This window comes from Andrographis paniculata, unplaced genomic scaffold (assembly GCF_009805555.1).
Source record: "Andrographis paniculata isolate CXL003 unplaced genomic scaffold, ASM980555v1 Contig69END, whole genome shotgun sequence".
NCBI lineage: Eukaryota > Viridiplantae > Streptophyta > Magnoliopsida > Lamiales > Acanthaceae > Andrographis > Andrographis paniculata.
The window spans coordinates 9,170,956-9,184,826 of record NW_026137605.1 but is presented as its reverse complement, the minus strand read 5'-3'; the positions used below and the strand labels follow the sequence as shown (position 1 = coordinate 9,184,826).

At 34.8% G+C, this 13,871-nt stretch overlaps 2 protein-coding genes across 2 annotated transcripts; both read right to left on the bottom strand.

The window, feature by feature from the left end:
* Positions 1-1,599: 1,599 nt before the first annotated feature.
* LOC127264014 (uncharacterized) lies at positions 1,600-3,396 on the bottom strand. The gene has a single exon (XM_051293340.1). The coding sequence runs from the start codon at positions 3,394-3,396 to the stop codon at positions 1,600-1,602; it is 1,797 nt and encodes a 598-aa protein (XP_051149297.1).
* Positions 3,397-6,139: 2,743 nt separating this feature from the next.
* LOC127264013 (uncharacterized) lies at positions 6,140-8,791 on the bottom strand. The gene has a single exon (XM_051293339.1). The coding sequence runs from the start codon at positions 8,789-8,791 to the stop codon at positions 6,140-6,142; it is 2,652 nt and encodes an 883-aa protein (XP_051149296.1).
* Between the last annotated feature and the right edge of the window lie 5,080 nt (positions 8,792-13,871).

Sequence of the window (13,871 nt, the reverse complement as noted above, 5' to 3'; positions counted from 1 at the left end):
ATTGTGTTTTGTTTGGACAAGTGTGGTCAGGTAGCGCGTCCCTAAAAACATTGCAAGATAGATAGATCAATATAACATTACTGGAGGGAGGCCATAAGTTATACTCCCTCTATCCCTTAATAATCTATCAATTTTTTTTCATTTTGATCCGTCCTATGACAAAATATCTATTTTTTTTTAGTAATTGTACTATCTACCTAACATTACAAATACTCTTTCAATTTACAATATATTACACAAATGTTATTACCTTTATATTATACAATACTAATAAGGATAATTTAGTCTTTTTACCTTGATTTATACTATAATACTAATATTTTTAAAACTCCGTACAAAAAATAAATGAATAGATAGATATGAGACGGAGAGAGTATTATGTATAGTCATTGGTTTAATTAGAGAATTGTTTGGATAAAAACTGTTGGGATGGAAATGAGTGCAACTCCAATAAATCCTCATACACAAATCCAAATGGGCCAACCTCCCGAAGCGTAGTTATATCACAGTTATGACACCCACTTGTCGATGAAGTAAATGAAAGTATTTCAAAGCAATAAATGAGATGCTATTTGTTTACCCGGTTCGGATATAAACCATCCTACATCCGGGGGATACCAATCCAGGAGGTGTTTATTAATCAGTGCTGATTAATAACAAAACACTCAAACCTCCACCAACCCACGCTACGAATTAATTACCCTTCAAGGTTCAGTTGTTACAAACTCGTACTAACAACCGTCATAGTTGGGCTGCACAGAGTTCGAATGCTCCCCTGATCAGAACTCCAGTCTTCCTTTGATCTCCAAGCTTCTCCAACAGAAATACAATGAAAATCACTTACTTAATGCATGGAGGTGGGAGGGAAGTTGTTGAGAGGATAAGCACAATAATTATCTTACTACCCAATCTCTCTAAGATCACTCTATCTACTTCCCAAAACTCTAATACAATGAAACATACCACCACAGCAGCCATGAAATGACATGCATTAAATTCCCTTTGATCTAACCAAGGAATGATGTTGTATCAAATCAGTTCTGATCACAAGAAGACAAATTCGAAATGTCTAATTTGTCTTTGAGCAGCCACCAACGAGAGGGGACACAAGGGCTGCATGATTGGACTAACCAGCAGGGCCAGAGTTGCTGTTTTTGAAAGCCAACGACCCCAGAAGCAAAAAGTGTTTTTGTCACTATGCCAAAATTAGATGTAGAGGAATTGAGATTATCTTAACAATCTCCCCCTTTTTGGCATATGTGACCACACACACAATGCAGGAGATAATCTCCCACACATGTAGATTAATCCAAATTAAGAGTAAGTTAAGGTTAGGTTTACATGCCATCAATCCAAAGAAGGCTACATGCAGCCTTTACAGAAATTAAAGTCCAAGAACAGCAAAACAAGAGTCTAAAACAGCAACAGGCAGAAGTTAAGAAGTCATGACACAGTGATGCTACAAACACAGTTCAAACCGAGCTCCCCCTTTCTTGATGATCCGATGATCCCATTCCTTCCAGTAATGCAGCAGCAATCCCCCCTCTCTCCTGCATCTCTCCCCCGTGCGTGGACAGATGCCAAAAAAGGCTGGGATGCTTATAGGAAGTCAGGGAGTTCCTCCTCCTCATCCGGACCGGAGGCAAACCGAGGATGAAGATGTAGAGCACGAATGATTTTCTTCCTATGTTCAGCTAAGGTGGAGTGAATAGAAGCTTGTTCCTGCAAAACTTCAAGAAGTATCCTTCGGGCTTCCAAGAGCTGACCGGACGGATCGGCTGGGAGAGGTTCCTTAAAGTCGTTGAAAAGCTTGTGCAAGTTCGACCTAGGCTTGAAAAATGTTGTTTGAATGGAATCTTCAGTGGGATCAGGAAGGATCCCATTCTGCTTCAGTAACAGTGTAATGAGGGCCGGATATGGGAGGTTCGTTTTGTCAAATGACTTGCCGCGGGCATACTTCATCATTCTGGAGATGACAACAAAGCCGAAATTGATGTCAGCACAAAGTTTGTCAATGCAGAGAAGTAACTTACCCATCTCATATCCAATGTTAGTCCCATTACTGGTGGGAAAAACATTCATTGCACAAAATCGAAACAGACACTGATATTTCATAGTCAGTTCAGTTGCACCCAGGCCAGCTCGTCCAAAGTCATCTGATTTCCATGCAGATAGTCGAAGTGCCACTTCTCTTCGGGATTCTTTGATCAAGGTAGACGGATACACTTCAGGATTATCAGACGGAAGATGTAGTAACTTGTTGATTACTTGAGGACTGAGTTCAATCATCTTTCCCCGTACATAAGCCCTGTGGAACCAAGGACTTTCCTCTTCCAGTACGTCTCGTGTGAGATTGGCATAGAACTCCCGGACAAGCTTCGGGCAATAGGATTTGAGACAGACTGCCCAACGTCGCAATCCTTTCATCCTCAAGAAAGCGAGGAAGCCAACGTCTTTGTGAAGGGGGTCGGTAAAACGGGCCTCAGGAACAAATTTCCGATTGGCTAAGATATCGTATTCGAACAACTCTGCTCCATCGTCGAAATGTGTAACGTCCATTGCTTGTTCAGCCGAGACTGGGGGAAGTGTAGCTTTCCTTTTTCGAGATTTTGACTTCTTTTGCTTCAGTTTCATCTTGGCAATCACTACCTTCTTTCTTTTCTTTGAAGGACCAGAGAAGTCATCAGAAATCTTCCTTTTCTTCTTTTGTTTTCCAGAGTGGCGTTTTCTCAGAGTGGCAAGAGGGGCATTGTCCGAGTCGTCAGACTTGGTTTCTGGTTCAACCGGTGCAGGCATCACCACAGCATTTTCATGCTCCATTCGTTCAGAAAAAAGTTTGTCAACAGTTCTATCTATGATTGTGTTGAGACTTTGATCAGACAGAGACAAAGAGAGTTCAGCAGTTGCACCTTCATGAGTAACCGCTGGTTCCTCAGGATGAAGGGGTGAAGTACCCTTTTCGATCCTCTGGTGTTCAGATTCAGGGGCTCCCTCGGAGTGTATCATGGTGTCTTCCTCAACATTTCTAGGATCAGCTTCACCAACCTCTTGTTCCTTCCCATCGTCCTCTTTTTCAGCATGATCAGTCGCTAGATCTCCAGGAATATCATCCTCAGGACTATCATTTTGAGTTTCATCAAGGGTTTTCTGCACAAGTTCCTCAGCATCAGCAATGTGATCCCTAGGAGAGGGCGGAGTCACACTGTCAGTGACCACAGCCTGAACTTCCTCGCTTGCTTCAGGTTGAGTTGGAATCTCACTAACTGGTTCGCTGGGAGGTGGAGAAGAACTGATTCGTCCACCACGGCGCCCACGACCTCTGTTTCTTCCACGACCACGTCCTCGAGCAACTGTACTTCCTGACCCTGTTTCCTTTCCAAAGCGAGTTCGCACCATTGTTCTCTCCAAGAGAAAATTGTAGGAAGAAGAGTAAGGATAACCCTCACCACTGTACTCAGCGAAATCACGCGAAATGAGGAAGACGAGTGACCTGTTCGAGTTATGTATTCAATGTCCTCAGAAACACCACTTCCTATAAGGCTGTGATGACAGCCAGAGCAGCGACGCAGAGCCGTCAAATCATCCCTTTTTGGGTTTTAAAATTAAAACCCTTCTCCAAATACCGATAATATCCTTGGTGCAAATTTTCTCTTTTCGCAAAATGATCCTTCTTCTTTTTGATATTTTCAGAAGACTATTTTTAATCTCCAATTTTCTCCCAAACAAAATGGAGATGTTTATTTATTTATTTAAGCATGCATCATCAAGGAGGACTTGAGCACATACCCAAATCCCTTCGTAGCTTTTCGAATCGATCAGCATCTAGAGCCTTTGTGAGAATATCAGCTTTTTGATCATTTGTTCCAATGTGCTTTAAATCACATACTCCATTTTCCACCAAGTCTCGTATGAAATGGTACCGTATGTCGATGTGCTTTGTTCTTCCATGTTGAACGGGATTCTTGGAGATATTGATGGCACTAGTATTGTCACAAAACAGGGTGAATGAGTCTTGAGCAATACCATAATCATGCAGCATTTGTCGAATCCACAACAACTGAGCACAGCAACTTCCAGCAGCTATATATTCAGCTTCGGCAGTGGATAAGGCAATGGAATTTTGCTTCTTCGAACTCCAGCTAACAATGTTATCTCCAATATAAAAGCATCCACCAGTTGTGCTCTTCCTGTCATCACAACAGCCAGCCCAATCTGAATCTGTGAATCCGATGAGATCAAGACCAGACCTGTTGGAATACCACAATCCTAGTTCTGTCGTTCCTTTGACATATCTGAGAATTCTCTTTGCTGCCTTAAGATGTGATTCCTTAGGAGCAGATTGAAATCTTGCACATACACCAACACTGAAGGAGATGTCTGGACGACTTGCAGTCAGGTAGAGAAGGCTTCCAATTATGCTTCTATAGAGTTTCTGATCAACTGTTTTTCCACCATCATCTTTCGACAACTTTTCTTGTTGTCCCAAAGGAGTTCTGACTCCTTTTGAATCTCGAAATCCAAACTTCTCCACCATGTTCTGAGCATACTTGGTTTGACTCAGAAAGATATCATCTGCATGTTGTTTAACCTGCAATCCGAGAAAGTAATTAAGCTGACCGATCATGCTCATTTCGAATTCGGCTTCCATGAATTTCACAAATTCATTCTTCAAGGATTCTGCAGTCGACCCAAACACAATATCATCAACATACACCTGTGCAATCATCAAATCTTTTCCCTTCAACTTGATAAACATTGTCTTATCAGTTGATCCTCGAACGTATTCTTTCTCCAGCAGATAATTTGACAATCTTTCATACCATGCTCTAGGTGCTTGCTTTAATCCATACAAGGCTTTTCGTAACCTGTAGACATGGTCTGGATGGAAAGGATCCACAAATCCTTTTGGTTGTTCTACATAGATCTCTTCTTTAATCCATCCATTCAAAAATGCTGTCTTGACGTCCATCTGGTAGAGAGTAAAACCCAAGGAACATGCAACAGACACCAGCAATCTCACTGCTTCAATACGAGCAACAGGAGCGAATGTTTCATCATAATCAACCCCTTCAATTTGTGTGTACCCTTGTGCAACTAATCTCGCCTTATTTCTGGTAACATTCCCTTTTTCATCAGATTTGTTCTTGAAGATCCACTTAGTTCCAATGACATTCACATCAATTGGTCTTTCAACCAGATACCATACTCGGTTTCTTGTGAACTGGTTCAACTCATCCTCCATTGCATTGATCCAGTATTCATCCTTGAGGGCATCGTCTACTGTCTTTGGCTCAACTGTAGAAATAAAACAGTTCATCCCAGACAAATTCTTGAAATCGATCTGTTTCCCTCGAGTCAGTCGACCACCCATTGGATCACCAATAACTGCGTCAATTGGATGATTGTGTGAAATTCTTGAACCATGTCTCCTCACTTCAGCATCCGATTCAGTTTCAGTAGGTTGTTGATTGGTTGTTGTTACATCCGTTGAGCACTCAGGTTCTGACCAATCGAATCTTACAGAACTTTCTGCAGGAATGTTGTCACCAGTCTGTGGCAGAACATCTTGGGACTGAGGAATGACTTGAACCTCTGAAGGATTCTGAGTCACCTTAACATCTGGTACAGTTTCATCATCATCATCATTTGAGTGAATAGATTTCTTCTCTGAGATGGTATCATCGAATATCACATTCATGGATTCCATCATTTTCTTGGTACGGTTGTTGAATACTCTGTAAGCTCTCGAGTTCAGTGAGTATCCCAAGAATATGCCTTCATCTGATCGAGTATCAAACTTATGAAGTTGATCTCTGTCCTTCATTATATAGCACTTACATCCAAAGGTATGAAAGTAAGAAACATTTGGTTTCTTCCCTGTCCAGATTTCATAGGCTGTCTTCTCTGTGTGAGATCTAAGATAAACTCGATTAATCACATAGCAAGCTGTGTTGACAGCTTCAGCCCATATATATTTGGCTACTCCCTTTGCATGCATAATCGATCTAGCCATCTCTTGTAACGTTCGATTCTTCCTTTCCACTACTCCGTTTTGTTGTGGAGTCTTTGGAGCAGAGAATTCATGTCTGATTCCCAATCCATTGCAAAATCCAGCAAATCTTTGATTTTCAAATTCCTTTCAATGATCTGTTCTCAATCTGTTAATCTTTGATTTCTTCTCATTCATGAGTCTCGTACCCAGTTTCTCAAAAACATCAAACGCATCACTTTTCTCACGTAAGAAATCGACCCAAGTATATCTCGAAAAATCATCTACACAGACCAAGATATACTTCTTTCCTCCAAGACTGCAGACATCAACTGGACCCATGAGATCCATATGTAACAGCTCCAGACAGTTGCTGCTGAACCGTTGTTCCAAAGAGGAATGCACAGCCCTTTTCTGTTTTCCTCTTGCACAGTCACCACAAGTAGTATTTGGAATCTTTGAAAATTTTGGTAGTCCTCTGACAGCTCCAATTTTGCTGATCCTCAACAGATTCTGTGGATTCACATGACCTAATCTGGTGTGCCACAGCATCGATTCATCATCCTTCAATATCAGTGCTTCCATTTGAGGATATTCCAGTAAGTAACAATTGTTCTTCGAACGAATACCAGTCATCACACATTTTTGTGCAGTGTCATAAACTTCACATGAATCCTTGGTGAACTTCACATGTAGATCATCATCGCATAGTTGACTTATACTGATCAGATTCGTACTCAGCCCTTCTACGAAATAGACTTTTGATAGCCTTGGAATTCCTTCTTTTTCAAGAATACCATAGCCACTGATCTTTCCTTTTGCTCCATCTCCGAAAATGACTTCTCCACTTCGGTCTTCGACAAAATTCTTCAGAATTCCCTTTTGATTAGTCATGTGCCTTGAGCAACCACTATCAAAGTACCATCGATCAGCTCTGGTAGACTCTTGACTTGACAAGATCACATTACACTCGAGCTGTTTCTGAGTCTCCTTAGGTATCCATACAAACTTGACCTTAATGTTCTGTTTCAGCTCTTCAGTAGGCCATTGAATCCGTCTCCCACTGATAACATCTTTTGCCAGCTTCAAGCACTTCACAGCCGAATGACCTGGATACATGCAGTACTTACAGTCAGTAGGTTGTGACAGCTTTGTCTTCTCACTCTGAGTTTCTCTGTGGTTTTTGTTTCTGATTCTGCTTCTTTTCTTTCTTGAATTCTGTTTCCAGACTTGAGTTGATTTCTTTTCTGGAAGTTTGACATCAGTAAGCAGACCACCTCGCACAAATGTAGTTGGTCTACTTTGAGAGGATTCACAGAAGCCTAATCCTTTGTGATCACCAAACGGTTTACCAATTGAGAGGACTTCATCCAATTTTTCCTTCCTTTTCCGAAGTCTATCATTTTCATTCTTCAACTTCAGATTATCTGACTGCAATTCCTTTGATTCAGTAAATTTATCTTCAATGATCTTTGTCAACTTCTCAAGTTCATCTTCAAGTTTCTCCTTTTGAGCTTCCAAACGATAAATGGTATCCAGAAGTTCTTTATTTTTTACAACAGCTTTCTTTTGCTCGGCAACCATTTCCTCATAAGCCTCAATCAACTCATCAGTATCAAGTTCTCTTGACTCATCAGTAGTTTTAGAACTGGATTCTGTCTTCTCATCACTGGAATCATCATCATCTGCCATGAATGCAACAACTTCATGATTCTCAGTCTGTTCATCACCACCAGCAGATTCACCATCTTCATTGTCACTCCAGGTAGCTTGATATGCCCTTTTCTCCCTTTTCTTAACTGTTGGGCACTCAGATTTAATATGTCCAACACCACCACATCCATAACAGGTAGGTTCTTGAACCGTCTCAGGTTTTGCAGACACTACAAACTTCTTCTTAAATCCACCATCAAATCTATCTTTCGGTTTGCTGTATGCAGTAGGTTTCTGCTCAGGATACTTTCGCTGAGAGCTGGATGTACCTCCTCCCTGATAGCTATTCCTGTTTTGAAACTTTCCAAACTTTAGTTTGGCAGCTCGTTTCTCACTGATCATTCGAGAAAGTTTACGACTCAGCAGAGCCATTTCTTCATCAGACTCAATCATCTCCAAGTCTTCAGCACTCAGAGCCACACTTTTGGGTGCTTCATCTTCAAGATAGTTCATTTCATAGCTCACCAGTGTACCATATAGTTCATCCAATGTCATGTGTCTCAGCTTTGGCGGTTCATCGAGCATAATCACCTTTGGCCTAAAATTTTTTGTGAGACTTTTAAGCATTTTTCTCACCAGTCTCTTTTCTTCAAAGTGCATACCAAGAGCTTCAGCTTGATTTACAACATCCATGAATCGGTTGTGATAGACAGCAATTGTTTCATCTTCATTAATCTTTAGTGCTTCAAACAGAGTTTCAACATGATCCAGCTTTGATTCTCGAACCTGCACAGACCCTTCAAATGCATTTTCAAGAATATCCCATGCTTCCTTCGCAACTTTGCAGTTTGATATCAGCTTCGCTTGAGTTTCATCAACAGCATTGAAGATCGAAAATAAGGCTTTCGAGTTGGCGATTGCAGCAGCCTTTTCATTGAGAGTCCATTCTCTTTTTGGTTTCTTCACAAGAGTGACAGTATTATCTTCATTTTGAATTGTCTTCATGGGATGAGACCATGCAGACTCGACAGCTTCAGAAACATCTTCACCTTGTAACATCAGAAATGCTTCCATTTTGTTCTTCCAACTTCGATAACTTGTTCCATCAAACAGTGGAGGTCTCGATGTAGATCTACCTTCTTTACTCATCTTTGCAAACTGTGAGAGAATCTACTCAGCAACTTAGAGAACACTGCTCTGATACCAAATGTTGGGATGGAAATGAGTGCAACTCCAATAAATCCTCATACACAAATCCAAATGGGCCAACCTCCCGAAGCGTAGTTATATCACAGTTATGACACCCACTTGTCGATGAAGTAAATGAAAGTATTTCAAAGCAATAAATGAGATGCTATTTGTTTACCCGGTTCGGATATAAACCATCCTACATCCGGGGGATACCAATCCAGGAGGTGTTCATTAATCAGTGCTGATTAATAACAAAACACTCAAACCTCCACCAACCCACGCTACGAATTAATTACCCTTCAAGGTTCAGTTGTTACAAACTCGTACTAACAACCGTCATAGTTGGGCTGCACAGAGTTCGAATGCTCCCCTTATCAGAACTCCAGTCTTCCTTTGATCTCCAAGCTTCTCCAACAGAAATACAATGAAAATCACTTACTTAATGCATGGAGGTGGGAGGGAAGTTGTTGAGAGGATAAGCACAATAATTATCTTACTACCCAATCTCTCTAAGATCACTCTATCTACTTCCCAAAACTCTAATACAATGAAACATACCACCACAGCAGCCATGAAATGACATGCATTAAATTCCCTTTGATCTAACCAAGGAATGATGTTGTATCAAATCAGTTCTGATCACAAGAAGACAAATTCGAAATGTCCAATTTGTCTTTGAGCAGCCACCAACGAGAGGGGACACAAGGGCTGCATGATTGGACTAACCAGCAGGGCCAGAGTTGCTGTTTTTGAAAGCCAACGACCCCAGAAGCAAAAAGTGTTTTTGTCACTATGCCAAAATTAGATGTAGAGGAATTGAGATTATCTTAACAAAAACTCAAATCGCACACTAAATTTATTAGAAAAAGAATCTATATTTTGTAACTTTCATAAGTAACTTCACTGGTACAAGGTATTTTTAAAAATTCAAATAAAAATTCGCATGAGTTCGGCTTAAAATAAATAATATCATACTGGTGTTGAGTTAGTCCAATCATAATCGTACAACTTATTTTATTATCATTGTCAATATATACATATTCAAATGTCTAAATTAAGAGAAAAGACATTAATTCATTATGATGTGTGGAAATTACTTGAGGAACACATCCACAAATTTCACATAATTAATATAATAAATAAAAGCTCAATTGATATTTTTTGGTAAATTCCAATGAAATTTATAATAATAAATGCATCAATACATTTCGGGATGTCTTTGTTACGTGTTGAACTATGTAAACCAATGTTTATCGTTTTTAAGTATTCTCTCCGTCTAAGCTTATAATATTTAAAAAAAAAAATAATTAATTATACTTTATAACGTTATATTATCCAAATAAAAAAAATTAATATATATTTATCTTTCGTCACATCACCTAATTTTCAATTTACTGTACTTCATTCGTCCTATCATAATAACTTATTTTCCTTTTTTCTATTCGTATTATAGCATATGACTATTTTTTATTTTAAATAAATTTATTATATTAAACATACTTAAATAATATAAATTAATTTAATTTAATTTTTAATATTTTACATATACATATATTGATTTATTCAAAACTCTGTTAAAATATCTTTACTGCATAAACAAATATTTTTTTTTACATTTAAAATTCTTTGTATTTTTTTTAATAAAACTAGATTAAATTAATGATAATGAAAATAAATGAGTATTTATTTATTTATTTATTTGTATTATACGCTATTCGTCCCACAATTTGTCATTTATTTTTAAAAATATAATTATACATTTCAATCATATTTAAAATTTAAAATTTTTTATATGATAATTATTTTAATTATATGATAATTATTTTTATTAATATACCTTTTAATTAATTATATAATATTTAAAAGTTCGTACCCCAACTACAATTGACAAATTAGCTAGGGAGAGACAATATAAAATTTATTATCTATAAAAATATATTTATATTGAATATATTTCAGATATAATACTAAAATTATTTAAACAAATATTTTAAATTTCTTTTAATAACATATATTAATTCATGTTTTTAAATAACAACAAAACTAATAACATAAAAAATAATAAAATATATTATCAATAATTTATTAATCTAAACTATTTTTACAAAAAAGTGTTTCTTGAACAAATGAATAATCATTTCTAAAACGAAATGAGTATTTAATACTATCAACTAAGATTTTCGTGCAGAAAATCACATATTGCATAATTTGTAAGAGAGAGTTTATTTTTTAAATAATTAATTTATTTTCGTACAAATTTTGCATTTTATAATCTTGTACCACCATATTTGTATTATTGTATATATAGATCTATATAGAGAGAAAAATTTAATATATATATATGTACAAATATTATAAGAAATATACGTAACAAGGGCATTCATGAATTTCTTTCATTATATCTAATTTTGAAAATAAATTATATATTTCTTTCGTCTGTTCAATAAATTTCATTATTTTTAATACAAAATGAATATTGTATATTAATATTGGTAATAAATACCTTTGTATGTTAACAATATTTTGTTCTTCTTTTAATTTGATGCAATAATATATAAATAAATAGGTATAAATCTAAGCTTTTGTAATGTGTTGTAATTTACACTTCCTAAAAAGAAAATTAATAAAATGTTATGTTTGTGTCAAAATGGGTTGAGCCCGTCGGGTTAGCCCGTTCCGCCTTACTTTTAAGGAGGGTTGGGTTGTAATTTTTTAAGCCCGTTAAAATACGAGCCTAAATGAGCCAACCCGCATGGGCTGTGAGTTGAGGGTGCGTTGGCCCGCAGTGGGGCGGGTTAGCTCGCGGGTCAAGTAAATATAACAATTAGTACCCACTTGTCTAACTAAATGTATTTTTTTACCATTTTTTACTGTCATATTAAAAAATTATAATAAAACTAATCAAATATTAATATAAGAACATATTTTTAATTTTTTATAAATTACAAACATACTATTATAAATAAGTTAAGACGAATAAAATACAATTTATATTATCATTAGCTTAAATATATTATCAATATTGTCTACACGTTGTTTTTTCTCTAACTATATTATTCATGACATTGTTATTTATTTTGATTTTTCATATCATTTGTTTTGTTCGTCTTCTATTTTATTATTTTATAATTTTACAAATTCATAAAATTAATTATGATTTATTTTTAATAATGAAGTATTTCTTATTATTAATTTTTTTTAAATAAGTCAATTAATAATATTTAAAATTGAGAATTTTTATATTTGTTATTTATTTTAAAATATTTATTATTTAAATTATACAATAAAATTACTTTTTGCTATTTTTGAAATATTAATTACAAAATTATTTATAATATTAATATTCTTTTAATATTTTTAAAAAGCCTGTGAGCTAGCCCGCTTAGCTCGCCACCCGCCGGTGGGTTGGGTTGGTTGGATTGATGAAATTTTGATCTGCATTACCGCGGGTTGGCCCGCAAACCACCCGTAGGGTGGGTTGTAGGCTAATCCGCCCTACTAACCCGTTTTGACATGTCTAGTTTGAACAATAACAAAAAATAAAATAAAATAATCTTTTAATTGCTATTGGATAGAGAAATTTTCATAAATATTATTAAAAAAATATAAACAAATTCACATAATACTCCACCGTTTGAATTACCTTGTTTATATTGCTGTTTCTTTACGCTTCACATCTCATGTTATTTTTCCTTAAAAAAACAATTATACATTTTAATTTCATTTTACATTTTTTACATTATATATTATTATAATTTTAATTAAATTAATTAATTATTTTAATCATAATTTATAATATTTTTATTATACAATAATTATTTAACTAATATATTTTTAATTATTTAATAATTATATCCCTTTTAAATTATCATATTTACAGTAATATAGATATAATAGACAAGACAAAGGGATATATACTATATTCACTTATAAAAAAGTAAAATATTATTTTTTATATTAGCAATAAAATTTTTCATAAATAACATAAAAATACGGTCTATCCAAAAATATAGAATAAAAAAAATTATTTTAATTTAATTTTCATTTTCATTTTAAATTGGAATAAATTTTCGAATAAAAGTTTCCCTTATAATGGGATGAAATATCAACCATTCGTTATTCATATACGAAAAAGGGTTTTTAACTAATTAAAAATTAATTAATAATTGAAAAAAAAAAAGAGACATACAAAATAATAGTATAAGCTGTTCCGATTTATGTAGCATATTTTTGCTTTTTATTAATTTAAAAAAACCACTATTTTATTTTTTTTTAGAAAATACTATATTTAACACTATTTTTTTATTAAAAACATTATGTTAAATAATATATTTTTATTTATTTATCTAAAACATATATTACAAGAAAACACACCATAATATTGCTACAATTTTTTTATTATAGTGGTTGTTGGAATGAAGAGATAATTTTAGAATTATAAAATCTAATGAAATTTTGATAAATAAATGCGTTTGACTATTATTATTAATTTCTATTTTTATGAAATTGTTTTCATCATTCAATAAATGGCGTATGTTGTCTTGTCATATTCTTATGACGTAAAATTTTTGGGGACCATATTTGTTTGATTTGTGTTTGATTTTGATTTTTTTTTTTTAATTTAAATTCAATATAAATAATATTTTATAAAAAAATATTTTATTTTTATAAAAAAGCGTATAAAATAAATATTAAAAAATAAGTATGACAGAAATTGTAGGTCTCACATTAGTTTTTTCAAGTTCAATTAGAGCCAAAGCTTTTATGGCAAAACTTAATATGTCAAAGATAGTTAGCCGACTATAAGGGTTACATTTACTTTTTACGTGTTGATATTTGAATATTAATTATAATATAAAAATAAAGTACAAATTAAAGGGAAAAAAAGGGTAAAAATATTTTTATTATTAGTGTCTTATAATACTATTATAATGACATTTGTGAACAAAATTATACAAATATAAGAATATTTTTAATGTTAAGTACAATGACACAAAGGTTAAATGAGATAGCTGGACGAAGGAGTATCACCCAACAT

What these genes read in the sequence shown, in the direction of transcription:
- LOC127264014 (XM_051293340.1), bottom strand. Translation starts at nt 3,396, where the DNA reads ATGGTGCGAACTCGCTTTGGAAAGGAAACAGGGTCAGGAAGTACAGTT.
- LOC127264013 (XM_051293339.1), bottom strand. Translation starts at nt 8,791, where the DNA reads ATGAGTAAAGAAGGTAGATCTACATCGAGACCTCCACTGTTTGATGGA.